Source organism: Ipomoea triloba, chromosome 13 (genome assembly GCF_003576645.1).
Source record: "Ipomoea triloba cultivar NCNSP0323 chromosome 13, ASM357664v1".
NCBI classification, from domain to species: Eukaryota; Viridiplantae; Streptophyta; class Magnoliopsida; order Solanales; family Convolvulaceae; genus Ipomoea; species Ipomoea triloba.
The window spans coordinates 15,420,295-15,435,844 of record NC_044928.1 but is presented as its reverse complement, the minus strand read 5'-3'; the positions used below and the strand labels follow the sequence as shown (position 1 = coordinate 15,435,844).

The following is a 15,550-nucleotide window of genomic DNA, read 5'->3' as shown; positions in this document are numbered from 1 at the left end:
TGATATCAATCAGAAGGCTAAACTGCACAAAGAAAGACAAGTTAGGATCCGAAGAATAGGATACAGCAATCCCATCATTTTGCCTCGCTATAAATTCAACCATTCTAACAATAATAGCCTGTGTGGGCTTTGGGACAAATGTTCATATGTTGTGTGAACAAAGAACACCAAACAAAAGGCAAAAGATGCACTACTCCACTCTAAACTTGCAAATAGACTTTGTGAAGATATATAAGTAGTCAATTCAGATAGAAAGTTATCAAATGTTCCCTCCCACCCACCTGGTTTTGGAAAAATGTTATTAGAACAGACAATGTGTGATACAAAAAGGTTCGATAGCATATAGAACTATGTGAGATATACAACTTGATCATGAAGGTTTATCTATTTTAATGGTGATAGCATTGTGCCTCTACACGTCAGGAAATTCTAACAACCATCTTATTCTTCTTTCCTGCAGACAAAAGCAGAACTTTTCCATCCACAATATCGTCATCCTCAATCTTCTTAGCCTCACTATCAACTCGGGCATTGTTCAAGTAAAGCCCTCCTTGCTTGAGCATTCTACGCGCAGCAGACTTGCTCTCGAGCAAACCACTAGAAACAATAAGATCCAAAACTGAAATACTCAACACCTGATCATAAGGCAACGAGCAGGATGGAACATCACCAGCAATTCCCTCAATGGTTTTCCAATCCAACTTAGTATCTGCATTGCCAGGCCTCAACGCCTCTGTAGCCTTCAGGGCTTCATCCAACCCCTCTTGTCCATGAACAAACCGTGTAACCTCCTCAGCCAACCTACGTTGTGCAGTGTTAGGAGCATAACCAGGATTCCCCATTTGTGTTTTGAGCTCCTCAATCTCTTCAATGGTGAGAAATGTAAGAATCTTGAGAAATCTCACCACATCAGCATCAGGAACAGAGAAAAAGTATTGGTAGAACTTGTAAGGTGATAAGAGGGAAGGTGAGAGCCATATTGCTCCTTCCTCGGATTTCCCAAACTTGGTCCCATCACTCTTGAGGAGAAGTGGGAATGTCAAACCATGAGCCAAAGAAGCTGCTGCTTCGGTCTCCGAAGATTTTCCGATTATCCGGCGAATAAGGTCCGTTCCGGCTGTAATATTCCCCCATTGATCACTGCCCCCAATTTGAACCGTGACACCTTCTTTTTCGAACAAATGCACAAAATCATAGCCCTGCAACAACTGGTACGTGAACTCTGCGTAGCTCATTCCTTGCTCCGCATTTTCCAATCTCTTCTTCACACTTTCTTTCGACATCATAGTCCCAACCCTAGCAAACCTTCCTACATCTCGCAAGAAATCGAGAAATTTCACGTCTTTCCACCAATAATAGTTGTCTAGGATCTGAATGTCGGAGGTGAGGTAAGATGAATCTGGAGAGAGTAGTACTTGCCGAATGTTGGCAGAAATTCCAGCGATGTTGTGATTCAATGTAACGTAATCGAGCTCCGGCCGCTCTACGCTCTTGCCGGAGGGGTCACCAATACGGCCGGTGGCGCCACCGAGGAGAGCAACGACTTTATGGCCACAGCGAAGGAACCAGGAGAGAACAATAAGGCCAAGAAGGTTTCCGAGATGGAGGCTTTCAGCCGTCGGGTCAAACCCGCAGTAGACTTTGAGGGGTGGGAGATTCGGGTTGGAGCAAATTGAACGGAGGTTTTCGCTAGTGATGGACTCCAGTAATCCCCTCTCCTCCAAAATCTCCACCACATTCCGCCTCTGCTGCCACTGGTCGGATTCCATCTCCGACTCATTCCTGAGATGGGGAGTAAATTGGGCGGAGGAGCACGACGGCGATGAAGAATAGCAAAAGAGGCTGTTGCGGCGGCAGTGAGAAGTGAGTAGTCGGGATTGGGCATTTTTGGATGAGAAGGGGAGAGAAGTGCCTATGGGCGCCATTAAGAATAAAGGTTCTGACAGAAGCCATGCGTAGCAGCAATGGAGGATACCGGTATGAGAATTTGTAGCTTAAGTTTTGATGCTGAATTGCTCTGACATCTGTAGCCTCTATTGTCAAGGGAAAATAAAAATAAATAAATAAATAAATAAATAAACTTTAGAAAACCATAATAGCAGGAAATAACAAAATCAATAATTGACCTTACGAAGCCAATCAACATATAGCCTTTTTCCGGCACTCAACTCATCCCTTCCCAAAAGAGATCAAGGAAGGTAAATGTAAGCCATTTGGCTCAAAAAGAAAATACAGTACTAGAAAAGAAACCACCATAATGTATCTGCAGCAAAGAGCAACTCAGAAGTCATAATGGCCCTGCAATGTTCATCTAAAGAACAGTACATTTTCCTAATTGAAGTGAACCATCACAGAAATTTGAATAAAGTAAGAATTCAAAACAATTGAACATATCAGTATACCAGGTAGTCCCTCTCTGTTAGGGCCTAAAGCTTCTCCCTCACAAAATTAGATGAACAAATCCATGGTAACGATGAGAAACAAAGAAAAGCTCCAGAACCCATCACTCAGTACACATCAAGCATTGTGAAATAGGGATGTCAATAGGCCAGCCCGCTTAGTTTTGGGCTTATCAAGTTATCAGTTCGGGCTTATCAATTATTCAATTATTTTATTATTTTATTTTCGGGTTCAGGTTAGCCCTAACCCTAGTACTCGGGTTGTCGAGCTTATCGGGCAAGCTGAACCATTTGAACTAAAACTGAAAACCGAAGTGTTGAGCACATTAAAATTTAAATCAAGTAGTAGCGATTGCAAATATATTTCTAAGAACAATTTTTTTTATCCAAAATAAGTTAACTAGTTAAAGTTGAATACGGAGTAATTAATTTAACTTCAAATCATCATTTCCATTTTATTCTAGTAGTAGCAAGTGCAGTATTATTCTAGTTTTAACTACATTTGAGCAGAAGTGCTCTTACAGCTCTATACTAGTTTTGTAGTTCTAGGAAACAATATTCTTTATGGTTAAATATGTGTACATTTGACATTACTTGTTCTGAGAGCTTTATGGCCTAGAGTCTTTTTGGTCTGTGACTCTCTTGGCAAAAAATAAGAACCCTTTATGCACTTCGTTTGCAGCTTAGTAACTTGGCTTGGGCTACTCCAAAACATGATGTTAAATTGTTAAAACACCCACTACAACTTCCTACAAAGGGTAATGTTTAGAATTAGGGTTGTTGACATTAAGGGTAATGTTTTGTTTTTGCATAGGGATTGGAGCAGCTGAGTTATATGATAAGCATAATCAGGTGACTTTTCTGTTACATTGTGTTTGGTTCATTAATGTGTTTAACCCTTAAACAACATATAACTGATTTACTTGAATTGGTAGTGAAACTCAGATAAATCCTCCTCCAAAGGAGATAAAAGAGTTTGTTGGAATGAGTATGGTAATCAGGCTCTGTAAGGAAAGAGGTCTTTGTGAACCTTCATAAGGCATTCCCAGTGCTAAAGATTCATTGACCAACAAACTCTTCCTCAATGTTGCCCTTGCAACTAAGTGATGGTGATGTTGATTTTCTTGAGGTAAATATAGGAATAAGAATTCTTATGGGATGAATTTTATTGTCTAAAACACTATTAAAATACTATAGCTATTACTAGATTATAGGGTTTTATAAGTGATGAATCTGGCAGCCCACTTCTATGATAATTGTGAAACTAGATTAGTGTGTGTATTGAAAAATCTTGAAGGTACATTGTTCTCACTAAAAGGTGGCAATGCTGAATTTGTTGTAGGGTTTTTTGGCTACTGTGACAAATAAACATTTGCTGGACATTTCAAAGGACAATGTTATCAGTGCATGTGAAAAGTGACTAAACCAAAATTACGACTTAATATACAACTCTGAAAAGTGACTAAACCAAAATTACGACTTAATATACAACTCGCATATATCTGGAGTCTATTGTTGGGTTGATTTTGTTCAAGTTTTTTTTTTTTTTTGCAGCAGTGGATCTTATAAGGATGAAACCTTAGAGGACTAATCATTTTAAATGACAGCAATTATATATAATAAGAAACTTGGAATTAGTTGTTGGTGTTGTTAAAATATGTAACGATAATGTACCCCTTTGAATTTCAAAACATTTTCACTTCTAGGCAAGTTCAAAAGAGAAATGCAGATGGAATTATTGTGAAGAGCCTTAAGGGCTCACATAGTCGCATACCGTTTGCTGTTAGAGGAAACACACAGAGCTATAATTTGTTTTCATTTTTACCCTTCTACTAATACATTGTATTCAACAATGGTAACCACCTATTATTGAAATACCTTTCATTGAGTTCTATTTAATAATTATTACCTATATGCAATTCCACTTCCAGACACACTCTGCGTTAATAAACAAAGATCTATACTCAACATTTACAGTTCATCCCCATTCCCAACAATATTTAGCCCTAATTCGAGTACGGACCCTAAGCCACAAGATGAACCACATTTGCAATCCTAAATATCGATTTTAATATTCCGAAACGATGAGAGAAAAGAAGAGAAAAGAAAATTTCACTGCTTACCTGGCTAGGAAGAAGGTTGCCCGGATGTCCGCCGCTTCGACCGGCAAGAATTTTACCCTCCAGTCTTAACACCGCTAGAAAGAAGGAGTCACCGGCGCCGATTGTTGCCCCGACCCACTCCTCTTCCACCGGTGTCTATTAGTACCTTCAACCGATATATCTCGATGCAGAGGAGGACAAGCGGAGACGCCGAGGTTGCGACTTGCGGGGCAGAGAGAGGGGTTGAGTGGAGTGGGAGGCTGGGAGATTTTGATGGGTGAGGGCGGCTCAGCTAATGGGTAGTGTTATTGTGTCTTGGTGTGTGTATAAAACTTTGTTTTAAAAAAATAAGATAAATATTTGTATTTTACATTTAATTTAGATTAATAATTGTTTACTAATAGTGTGTTTAAATTATATGTTACAAGCTAAAAGTTTAAATTTAATTATTTGTATTATGTTAAAATATTTCTATTTTATTTGAATTAATTATTTGTTGTTTTTGGAGGTGTGCAAAGTTTAGTGAAAATTTGGTTAATTGATCAAATCAAAGAATTTCAATTAACCGTTCTTAAGTGTAATATTTTTGTTCGATTATTGGTTATCTGATTTGTCAAATTTTGGTTAACAATTAATTTGTTAAGGAGTTATCGGTTAAACAAATTTATTGAGCAATTAATCAAAATTCTGAATATATCTTATATTCTTATCTTATATAAGCTTATCTTGACTCTAATTCTCACCCAATGAAAATACAATCGTTTTGGTCCATTTTTTTTGGAATTCAAATTCATTAAATTTGTTAAAATTTAAATGTGTTGAAATATTCATATATATATATATACACACACATACACACACACACACTATATTCGTACTCAAAACAAAATGCTATATTCATTTCATATAATTTTTATAATATATTATTATAATAGTATAGTATATATTTTTACAACATATTTCCCGTGCATCGCACGGGGACAACTACTAGTGATTCTTTAATTCTGAATCTGCATGAACAGAATAAAACAACAATAAATTTAAAAATTAATATTTTATACACTGATTAGTTGCCATGTTTTTACTGACTTTAGTGAACCACAATACTAGATAAAGATGTTAGTTAAAGAAGAAGAAGAAGAAAAAAAAAAAAAAAAAAAAAAAAAAAAAAGAGGAAGGAAAAAAAGAAACTTTTTATTCATAATTGGTGTTTATACGGACTTTACATTCATGATTAGAGTTTTTGTGATTCTAAAGTTCTAACTTTAACATTAAAGTGATTAAGAAAAGACAACAAAAATTAGAACTTTATTAGTGATCAGACACTAATGGCCTGTTTGGTTGGATGTAGTTTGGGGGAATTGCAATTCATTGAATTGCAATTCAGTGAATTCCCAAACTACAGTGTTTGATTGGAGGGAATTGCAATTCCCTCCAAATGATGAATTGCAATTCATGGGTTACCTCCCATGAATTGCAATTCCACCCATGAATTGCAATTCGGTGGAGAGGAGGGGCAATTTGTTGGTTTAAAGACAATTTTGCCCCTCCTCCCATACCCTTTGTCTTCTTTTTTTTAATTTGAAATAATAATAATAATAATTATTATTATTATTATTATTATTATTTTGAAATAATAATGATTATTAGTATTATTATTTTGAAAGAATTATTATTATTATTATTATTATTTATTATTATTTTGAAAGAATTATTATTATTATTATTATTGAATTATTATTATTATACTTATTATGATTATTATTTTTTTTGAAAGAATAATAATAATAATTATTATTATTATTATTATTATCATTATCATTATCATTATCATTATCATTATTATTACTACTACTATTACTACTACATCTACCACAACATAAGGGTATTTTAGTCATTTTGTCACTCCTTACCTTTCAATTCCCTATATTCCTATTTTTGCATACCAAACACTGTAATTTCAATTCCTACTTTATTCATTGAATTGCAATTCCACCGAATTACAATTCTTTTCCACCCTAATTCCCTCCTCCCAACCAAACGCCCGGTAAAGGGTTAAATTTGAGAGAGAAAATAAAAAACGACGTATGAAAGTTATCTTAGTCATGATTGGAAAAAAAACAAAGATTACTTCATATGTTGAAATTGCAGTCCAAAATACAATGCAAATGAGCACTGCTCTATTTTTTTTTTTACTTTCTTTATATATATATATATATATATATATATATATATATATATATATATATACTATATATAAAAGCATTATCCTCCTTCCAAAGTTTCCCGCCCAAAGTTAGGGGCATTTTGGTAAAATCAGTTATTTTATTTATTTATTTATTAATTTATTAATTTATTATATAAAATCAGTTAGTGCCTATTATGGTTAAATTTTGGTAATTGAATAATTGGATTGATTACATAGTTAAGTGTGAACACAGTAATAAATTAGCCTTATTCTTGGATCTCCGTTCTTATAACTGTTGGTCCCGATAGGGTGCGAAAAGTCTAGAGGGGGGGGAGGTGAATAGACTTTTCAAACAATTCAAAAATATTATAACACTTTATCAAAGATAATTCAAGTGAATAAATTCAACTTGAATTGCACAGCGGAAATAAAGATACGGTAAAGTGCTATATGATAATTAGCGTAAAAACGAAGATATAATCTGCATGCAAAACGTTAGAAACACTTAGAATATATCAAATAACAAATGTATAAAATATGGTGCACATGCATACGTGGGATCCTGCAAACCCAGATGTGTAAATTGAATTACACGTGTGAAATGGGTTGTGAAAGAAAGATAGCAAGATAGAAGATGTGTCAGGATGTGTAAATTGAATTACACATATGGAGTGGGTTGTGAAATATGTAGCAAGATAAAAGATGTGTCAGGATAAGGATATATCTTGCATGCAAAAGTGCTTTCACACAAACCCAGATGATAAGATAAATATGCAATGAATAGTAAATGGGTTAGCTCAGATCAGTTTGCAAAAAGTAAAGCTACTACAAGTAAAGTAAAGAGACAGAGAGATTTATAGTGGTTCGGAGATGGTGTAATTCTCCTACTCCACTTCTTCCTTTAACTCCAAGGAAGGTTTCCACTATCTTCAATCACCCAGATACAATAGTGAAACTCCAAGTGCTACACAAGCACTTCTCCGAGTGTTTTGCACAAAGCTACACTCCAACCCAAACGTCTCGCACAAAGCTACGTTCCCGAGCGTCTCGCACCCAGCTACGCTCCTACAACCAAGTGTCTCGCACAAAGCTACACTTAGTCCTCCGAGTGTCTCGCACAAAGCTACACTCCCGAGTGTCTCGCACAAAGCTACACTCAATTCTCTACACACAGTAGAAATGGGTTTCACAAAGAAAATATTTTTCTCTCTCTTCTCAGACTTGTGTTTTTACGTTAGTAGCTCAAGAACTTGCTATTCTTGTGTTTTGCAATACTTCGTATTTTTCCTTACTGATTCGTGCAAGTTCATATCTTCATCCTCAAGTCTGTCTCCTTTTATAACTTGAAAAAGTTATATGCCCGTTGTGAATATTCAAACTTGAACGTTCACTTGATTTGATAGCTCTTCTAGCTTGATCTGTATCATTAAATGTCTTTGGTAGGCTCTGTCAGATGAATTTGAATTTTGCTTGCTTATCCCTTCAAAAGTCTTCCAATAATCTGACAAGTATGGGCCTTGTAAATTGTAGCCTCCAATTTTGACTTCTTGCACCTTCTGGTAGTATGAACATTTGACTTGTTCACTTTTGATTTTGACAAATCAAACACTTCTTTTCAATAATTCACTCCGTGACTCTTGCTTGAGCTATAAATAATTTCCACTGAAAAAATCCTTGACTTTTTCGTAAGTTAAATCAGCTCCAAGTATAAAGTATTTGATTTACCTCCTTTGAATTTCTTCTCGCTGGTGCATGTATTTTCTTTCCAGATTCGGAAGTCATCCTTATCCTAAATTGGATTGAGGTCATCCTGTTTCCTAATTTGGAAGTCGTCCTCATCCTGATTTTGGAATTGAGGTCATCCTCATCCTGATTTTCTTTCTATTTCTGGAAAGTCAGCATCTTCTCGATTAATTGATTTGAAGTCTTCCTCTTCTCGATTGAATGTCATCCTCTTCAATTTTGCAATGTCAACCTCATCCTCTTCAATGTCAGCATCTCCTCAATTTCAATGGTCTCTTCAATTTTGCAATGTCAACCTCATCCTCTTCAATGTCAGTCTCTCCTCAATTTCAATGGTCACCTCATCCTCTTCAATCATCCTCTTCAATGTCAGCCTCTCCTCTTCAATCATCCTCTTCAATGTCAGCCTCTCCTCTTCAATCATCCTCTTCAATGTCAGCCTCTCCTCAATTTCAATGGTCACCTCATCCCACCTCATCCTCTTCAATTTTGCAATGTCAACCTCATCCTCTTCAATGTCAGCCTCTCCTCAATTTCAATGGTCTCTTCAATTTTGCAATGTCAACCTCATCCTCTTCAATGTCAGCCTCTCCTCAATTTCTCCTCAATTTCAATGGTCTCCTCAATTTCAATGGTCACCTCATCCTCTTCGATCATCCTCTTCAATGTCAGCCTCTCCTCTTCAATCATCCTCTTCAATGTCAGCCTCTCCTCAATTTCAATGGTCACCTCATCCCACCTCATCCTCTTCAATTTTGCAATGTCAACCTCATCCTCTTCAATGTCAGCCTCTCCTCAATTTCAATGGTCTCTTCAATTTTGCAATGTCAACCTCATCCTCTTCAATGTCAGCCTCTCCTCAATTTCTCCTCAATTTCAATGGTCTCCTCAATTTCAATGGTCACCTCATCCTCTTCGATCATCCTCTTCAATGTCAGCCTCTCCTCTTCAATCATCCTCTTCAATGTCAGCCTCTCCTCAATTTCAATGGTCACCTCATCCCACCTCATCCTCTTCAATCATCCTCTTCAATGTCAGCCTCTCCTCAATTTCAATGGTCTCCTCAATTTCAATGGTCACCTCATCCTCTTCAATCATCCTCTTCAATGTCAGCCTCTCCTCTTCAATCATCCTCTTCAATGTCAGCCTCTCCTCAATTTCAATGGTCACCTCTCCTCAATTTCAATGGTCACCTCATCCTCAATTTCAATCCTCTCCTCAATTTCAATGGTCACCTCATCCTCAATTTCAATGGTCACCTCATCCTCTTCAATCAATTTCAATCCTCTCCTCAATTTCAATGGTCACCTCATCCTCAATTTCAATGGTCACCTCATCCTCTTCAATCAATTTCAATGGTCACTGATTCATCCTCTGACATTCAATGGTCACTGATTCATCCTCTGACATTCAATGGTCACTGATTCATCCTCTGACATTCAATGGTCACTGATTGACACCTCATCCTCTTCAATCAATTTCAATGGTCACCTCTCCTCAATTTCAATGGTCACCTCATCCTCAATTTCAATCCTCTCCTCAATTTCAATGGTCACCTCATCCTCAATTTCAATGGTCACCTCATCCTCTTCAATCAATTTCAATCCTCTCCTCAATTTCAATGGTCACCTCATCCTCAATTTCAATGGTCACCTCATCCTCTTCAATCAATTTCAATGGTCACTGATTCATCCTCTGACATTCAATGGTCACTGATTCATCCTCTGACATTCAATGGTCACTGATTCATCCTCTGACATTCAATGGTCACTGATTGACACCTCATCCTCTTCAATCAATTTCAATGGTCACCTCTCCTCAATTTCAATGGTCACCTCATCCTCAATTTCAATCCTCTCCTCAATTTCAATGGTCACCTCATCCTCAATTTCAATGGTCACCTCATCCTCTTCAATCAATTTCAATCCTCTCCTCAATTTCAATGGTCACCTCATCCTCAATTTCAATGGTCACCTCATCCTCTTCAATCAATTTCAATGGTCACTGATTCATCCTCTGACATTCAATGGTCACTGATTGACACCTCATCCTCTTCAATCAATTTCAATGGTCACTGATTCATCCTCTGACATTCAATGGTCACTGATTCATCCTCTGACATTCAATGGACATTCAATGGTCACTGATTCATCCTCTGACATTCAATGGTGACATTCAATGGTCACTGATTCATCCTCTGACATTCAATGGTCACTTTCAATGGTCACTGATTCATCCTCTGACATTCAATGGTCACTGATTGACACCTCATCCTCTTCCTCTGACATTCAATGGTCACTGATTGACACCTCATCCTCTTCAATCGACATTCAATGGTCACTGATTGACACCTCATCCTCTTCAATCAATTTCAATGGTCACTGATTCATCCTCTGACATTCAATGGTCACTGATTGACACCCAATGGTCACTGATTGACACCTCATCCTCTTCAATCAATTTCAATGGTCACTGATTCATCACCTCATCCTCTTCAATCAATTTCAATGGTCACTGATTCATCCTCTGACATTCAATGGTCACTTTCAATGGTCACTGATTCATCCTCTGACATTCAATGGTCACTGATTCATGTCACTGATTCATCCTCTGACATTCAATGGTCACTGATTCATCCCACTGATTCATCCTCTGACATTCAATGGTCACTGATTCATCCTCTGACATTCAATGGTCACTGATTCATCCTCTGACATTCAATGGTCACTGATTGAACTGTCAACCTCTGTCATCCTGATTGAACTCAGCCACCTCTTCCTTAGAATTGATTTGTGAGAGAACTCATTCAATTTTGACTTCTTCAATTTTGACTTGTGCTAGTCATTCTCTTCCTTGATAAATTAATTCTTCCAAAAGAATTAATCCGAGGCTTGAACTCGTGACCTTAGCGTCGAAGATAATTCCGGTGCTTGATCATTTTTCCACTTCTTCTATTTTTATTTAGTGGAAGCAAACGACTTACAAGTATAAAATAATTTTATACTCTATTGTAAATTTCAAACCGTCGTTGCTAATTTTGACTAGGCTTTGACTTTGGACATAAAATGTTGCTAGACTCAAAATAAAATTGGGGGTCTAAAATACACATTTGGTTCATCAAAACAATTACACTATATTCCTAACAATAACAATAGTCAAATTGGTTCTACGAAATTATAACATATTGCTATATTAATTTTATGGTAATTATAACATATTATAACATATTGCTATATTAATTTTATGGTAATTATAACATATTATAACATATTGCTATATTAATTTTATGGTAATAAATTATAACAGTAGCGTAATTATGTTTTTCTTTTTTTTTCTCCTACTAATCAGCCAAATTTCCTAAACTACTCCCCCATCTCCACCCCTCTTAATTTCTTACCCTTTTCACCTCTATCTCTCTCTCTCTTCCTTATTTTCTATATAAACTATTGTTTATAATCATAATTCGTATTCCCTGTGAATTCTGAGCCGGATTTTACCTTTATTCTTCTCTCTCTATCTCTTAAAATCGGTTTCTCCTGGAAAATCAACAACCATGAGTACTGTAAACATGGTGGGGTACCGGATTGGCGACGCGGTGGAGGTTATCACCCAACGTTGATAGCATTACGTTGATAGCATATATTAGGATCAGGGTTCTTAATATATTGTGGTTTAGTCACATCCTTCATTCTTAAATATTTATGATATACATTTAGTTAATTTTATAACTTCATTTCCTTAATTATATTTGCTATTGTGGTTTAGCCCTACCTTTTCAGCTGTAGTTCATTCCAATTCTCACATAAAAGTTTTGGAGATGACGCGGCAAAAGACGGGAGGAAAGAATGGGATCCAGAGTAACGAAGCCTGTGGATATAGGGTAGATTGTGGTGAGTAGTTTACAGCATCCCGAGAAGACGAGTAATTGAAACTAACCATATATTGTTGGTGTATTGCATTATTACTTTATTATATTCTATTATGTTAATTCACTTAATTGTATAATCTTCTACAAATTTATTTACAACTTATTTTGACGACTTTTCAAGTGTTACAATAATATTATGTTGTCTTTTTTTTTTAAACAATAATATTATGTTGTCAAAACAATCCAAACATGGTAACGCATGCTTTCAATGTATATATCAAATATATAAATAATAAATTGATAAAGTCCTGCGGTACACGTCGTAATATATAAAATCATTACCATACAATTTAATATTAATTTCTAACCATTTATAACCACTTATAACCAAAATTGAAATGGTATTCGAAATGGTATTCAAAATTTAAATGGTATTCAAAATTGAAATACAAATACAATACAATTAGCACGGAATGGTAATAATATTCGAAATTTATTATATTTCAATTTTGAATACCATTTCAATTTTGGTTATACAGAAAAAGAGAAGGAAAAAAAAAATTTCTCGTAGGAGTTAGGCTCTGGATACCATATGAGAAGAGAATACAGAGTGTATTTTATATTGATAACTCACAGAAGAATACATGGTATAAATAGAGAGATGCTAGTAGCAGTACTAGACTAATTCTAGGAGAGAAAATATAACTACCTAGACTAAATCAATATAATAAAAGGTATGCAATATTATTCCTTAATATCCATTCCGTGCAAATCCATTTCAATTGAAATAATATTCGAAATTTGTTGTATTTTAATTTTAATTTCTAACCATTTATAACCAAAATTGAAATGGTAATATCCTACTAACATGTCAACCTTATTCCATTTTATATTCATATAACAACTTTACAAAAATATCTTCAATTTTCTGAGTTTAAAAAAGAGACACATTAATAGAAGGTATTTTAAAAATGAATAATGACATTCTTTTTCTAATTTTATCTCATAACGTTCATGACAATAAAATCATTTTGAATCATTGATACTATAAATTGATTGAACGCATCATGCGTTTAAGTTTTTTTTTTTAATATTTTATTAATTTATTAATTAATCAAATACTATTATTTAAAAAATCAATCACATATTACCAAATAAAGAGTTAAAAATTAAGACTCAAAATCTAAAAAAAAATAGAAAAAAGAAAAAAATAGAATTTAGCATCACACACATATATAACGTCGCATATTATAGAAGGACCAATATATATTAAAAAAAACCAATATATATTTTCCCTTCTTTCAATACGGATGTACTATTATTTCTATATATAAAATGAGTAATTTATGGAACGGGTAAGTGTTATTTGGGACAAAATTTATTGTATTTTAATTTTAATTTCTAACCATTTATAACCAAAATTCAAATGATAATATCCTACTAACATGGTCAACCTTATTCCATTTTATATTCATATAACAACTTAACAAAAATATCTTCAATTTTATGAGTTTTAAAAAGAGACACATTAATAGAAGGCATTTTAAAAATGAATAATAATATTATTTTTCTATGTCACCCCATCTTCCGTCTAAGGAATTTTAAAAATGAATAATAATATCCTCCTCCCAAATTTTCCCACCCAAACTTAGTGGCATTTTAGTAAAATCATTTATTTTATTCATTTATTATTTTATTAATTATTCATATATATATTTATTCATAAAATCAGTCAATTGCTAATAACATGCCAATTTCATTTATATTTATGATAATATGGTAATAGGCGAATAAAACTATTGATTTAATTACAAAAGGTAAATTGCATACAAAATAAGAATAATAATTAAAATAATAACACAAGTCAAAAACGGTGGATGCATGCATACTAGGCAAATAAGAAAGGCAAATAAATTGTTTTAATTATAAAATTAAATCAAATATTTATTATATTTTATTTTCTAACCAATTCTCAAATGGTAATAACCTACTAACACGAATTGTTTGCTTACATAATATTATTTTATTAAATTAATTTTTTCATTAAATCGTAACAAATATTAGCATATTAATGTCACTTATACACGGTAATAGCAGTAATGTACGTGCAATAAAAATTGGTAATATTTATATATACACGAAAATTGTCTTCAAAAAAAAGTATACACAAAGATCACGTCCATAAAGTCATCATTTATTAGTAGAAAATTAAATCAAGAATATGATATATTATTGGAATTGAAAATTAAATCAATAATATATTTAAAAGAAAATGAAATATTAGGAAAGACAAAATGAATATATTAATATTTCACTGGAAATATAGCATAACTTTCCCTACAAAAGAATTAGTAACCAACAAATGAAATATTAGGAAAAAATTATGAAGGAAAAATGAATGAAAATTAATAATTCTTTTAATAAAGGAAAAAGGAAATGAATATATTCAAAATAAAATTAAAATATTAGAAAAAATTAAATGAATATATTAATATTTCATTGGAAATATAATCGGCAATTATATTATTATAATTATATGAATTAAATATTAATTAAATAATTAATTATATTAATTATTAATTATATTATTAAATACTACTCCATCAGGAACATGCTCTTTTTAGTCGTAGAGTTAACCGAAACTCCTTCCGAAAAAAGCTAACTTATCACATAATTAATATTTATTACTAGAAGGTTGATCAATCATCTCAACAAGTTTAGATGTCGTTGATCAAATTAATTAGTACATGTGTGACATGAACACTGCAGAAGGTCGAACATATTTAATATATAATAATACGGAGTAATAATTTTTGTATATACGAATTGATATTCCGGTTAATGAAAAATAATTAATTTAGTGTAATTGACTAATAATAATTGTCTAATAATTATTATGTTAATTTAGCTAAATATTGGTCGTTCAATTTATTTTTATACTCCGTAGTAATTAAAGTTAAATTATTTCTCATTTTTCCATATTTATTTTTGTAATAATATAATTACTTAAGTTATACGGAGTATTAAATATCGATCTTTTTAAGATAATTGTAAACAAACAAGTGATATATTATTCAATTAATTGAGTGAAACTTTTGCACTAATCTTATAATCAAATAAATGTACATGTTCACTATTAGATTTTTTTAAATAATTTTCTTTAATTTTATTATCTAAATAAATAAATAAAAATTTATCTGTTAATCGCACGGGTAATTCGACAATTATTTGCTCTAATTCAAGCAAATAA

At 33.5% G+C, this 15,550-nt stretch overlaps 1 protein-coding gene across 1 annotated transcript; it reads right to left on the bottom strand.

Moving 5' to 3' along the window:
* Nucleotides 1–218: 218 nt before the first annotated feature.
* On the bottom strand, nt 219–4,796 carry LOC116002005 (tyrosine--tRNA ligase, chloroplastic/mitochondrial-like). Its single transcript, XM_031242008.1, has 2 exons — nt 4,523–4,796; nt 219–2,033 (listed from the first exon to the last, which is right to left on the bottom strand). The coding sequence occupies exon 2, from the start codon at nt 1,923–1,925 to the stop codon at nt 420–422; it is 1,506 nt and encodes a 501-aa protein (XP_031097868.1). The 5' UTR covers nt 1,926–2,033; nt 4,523–4,796; the 3' UTR covers nt 219–419.
* Between the last annotated feature and the right edge of the window lie 10,754 nt (nt 4,797–15,550).

Coding starts and splice junctions, on each gene's coding strand:
- LOC116002005 (XM_031242008.1), bottom strand. CDS start 1,925: ATGGCGCCCATAGGCACTTCTCTCCCCTTCTCATCCAAAAATGCCCAA.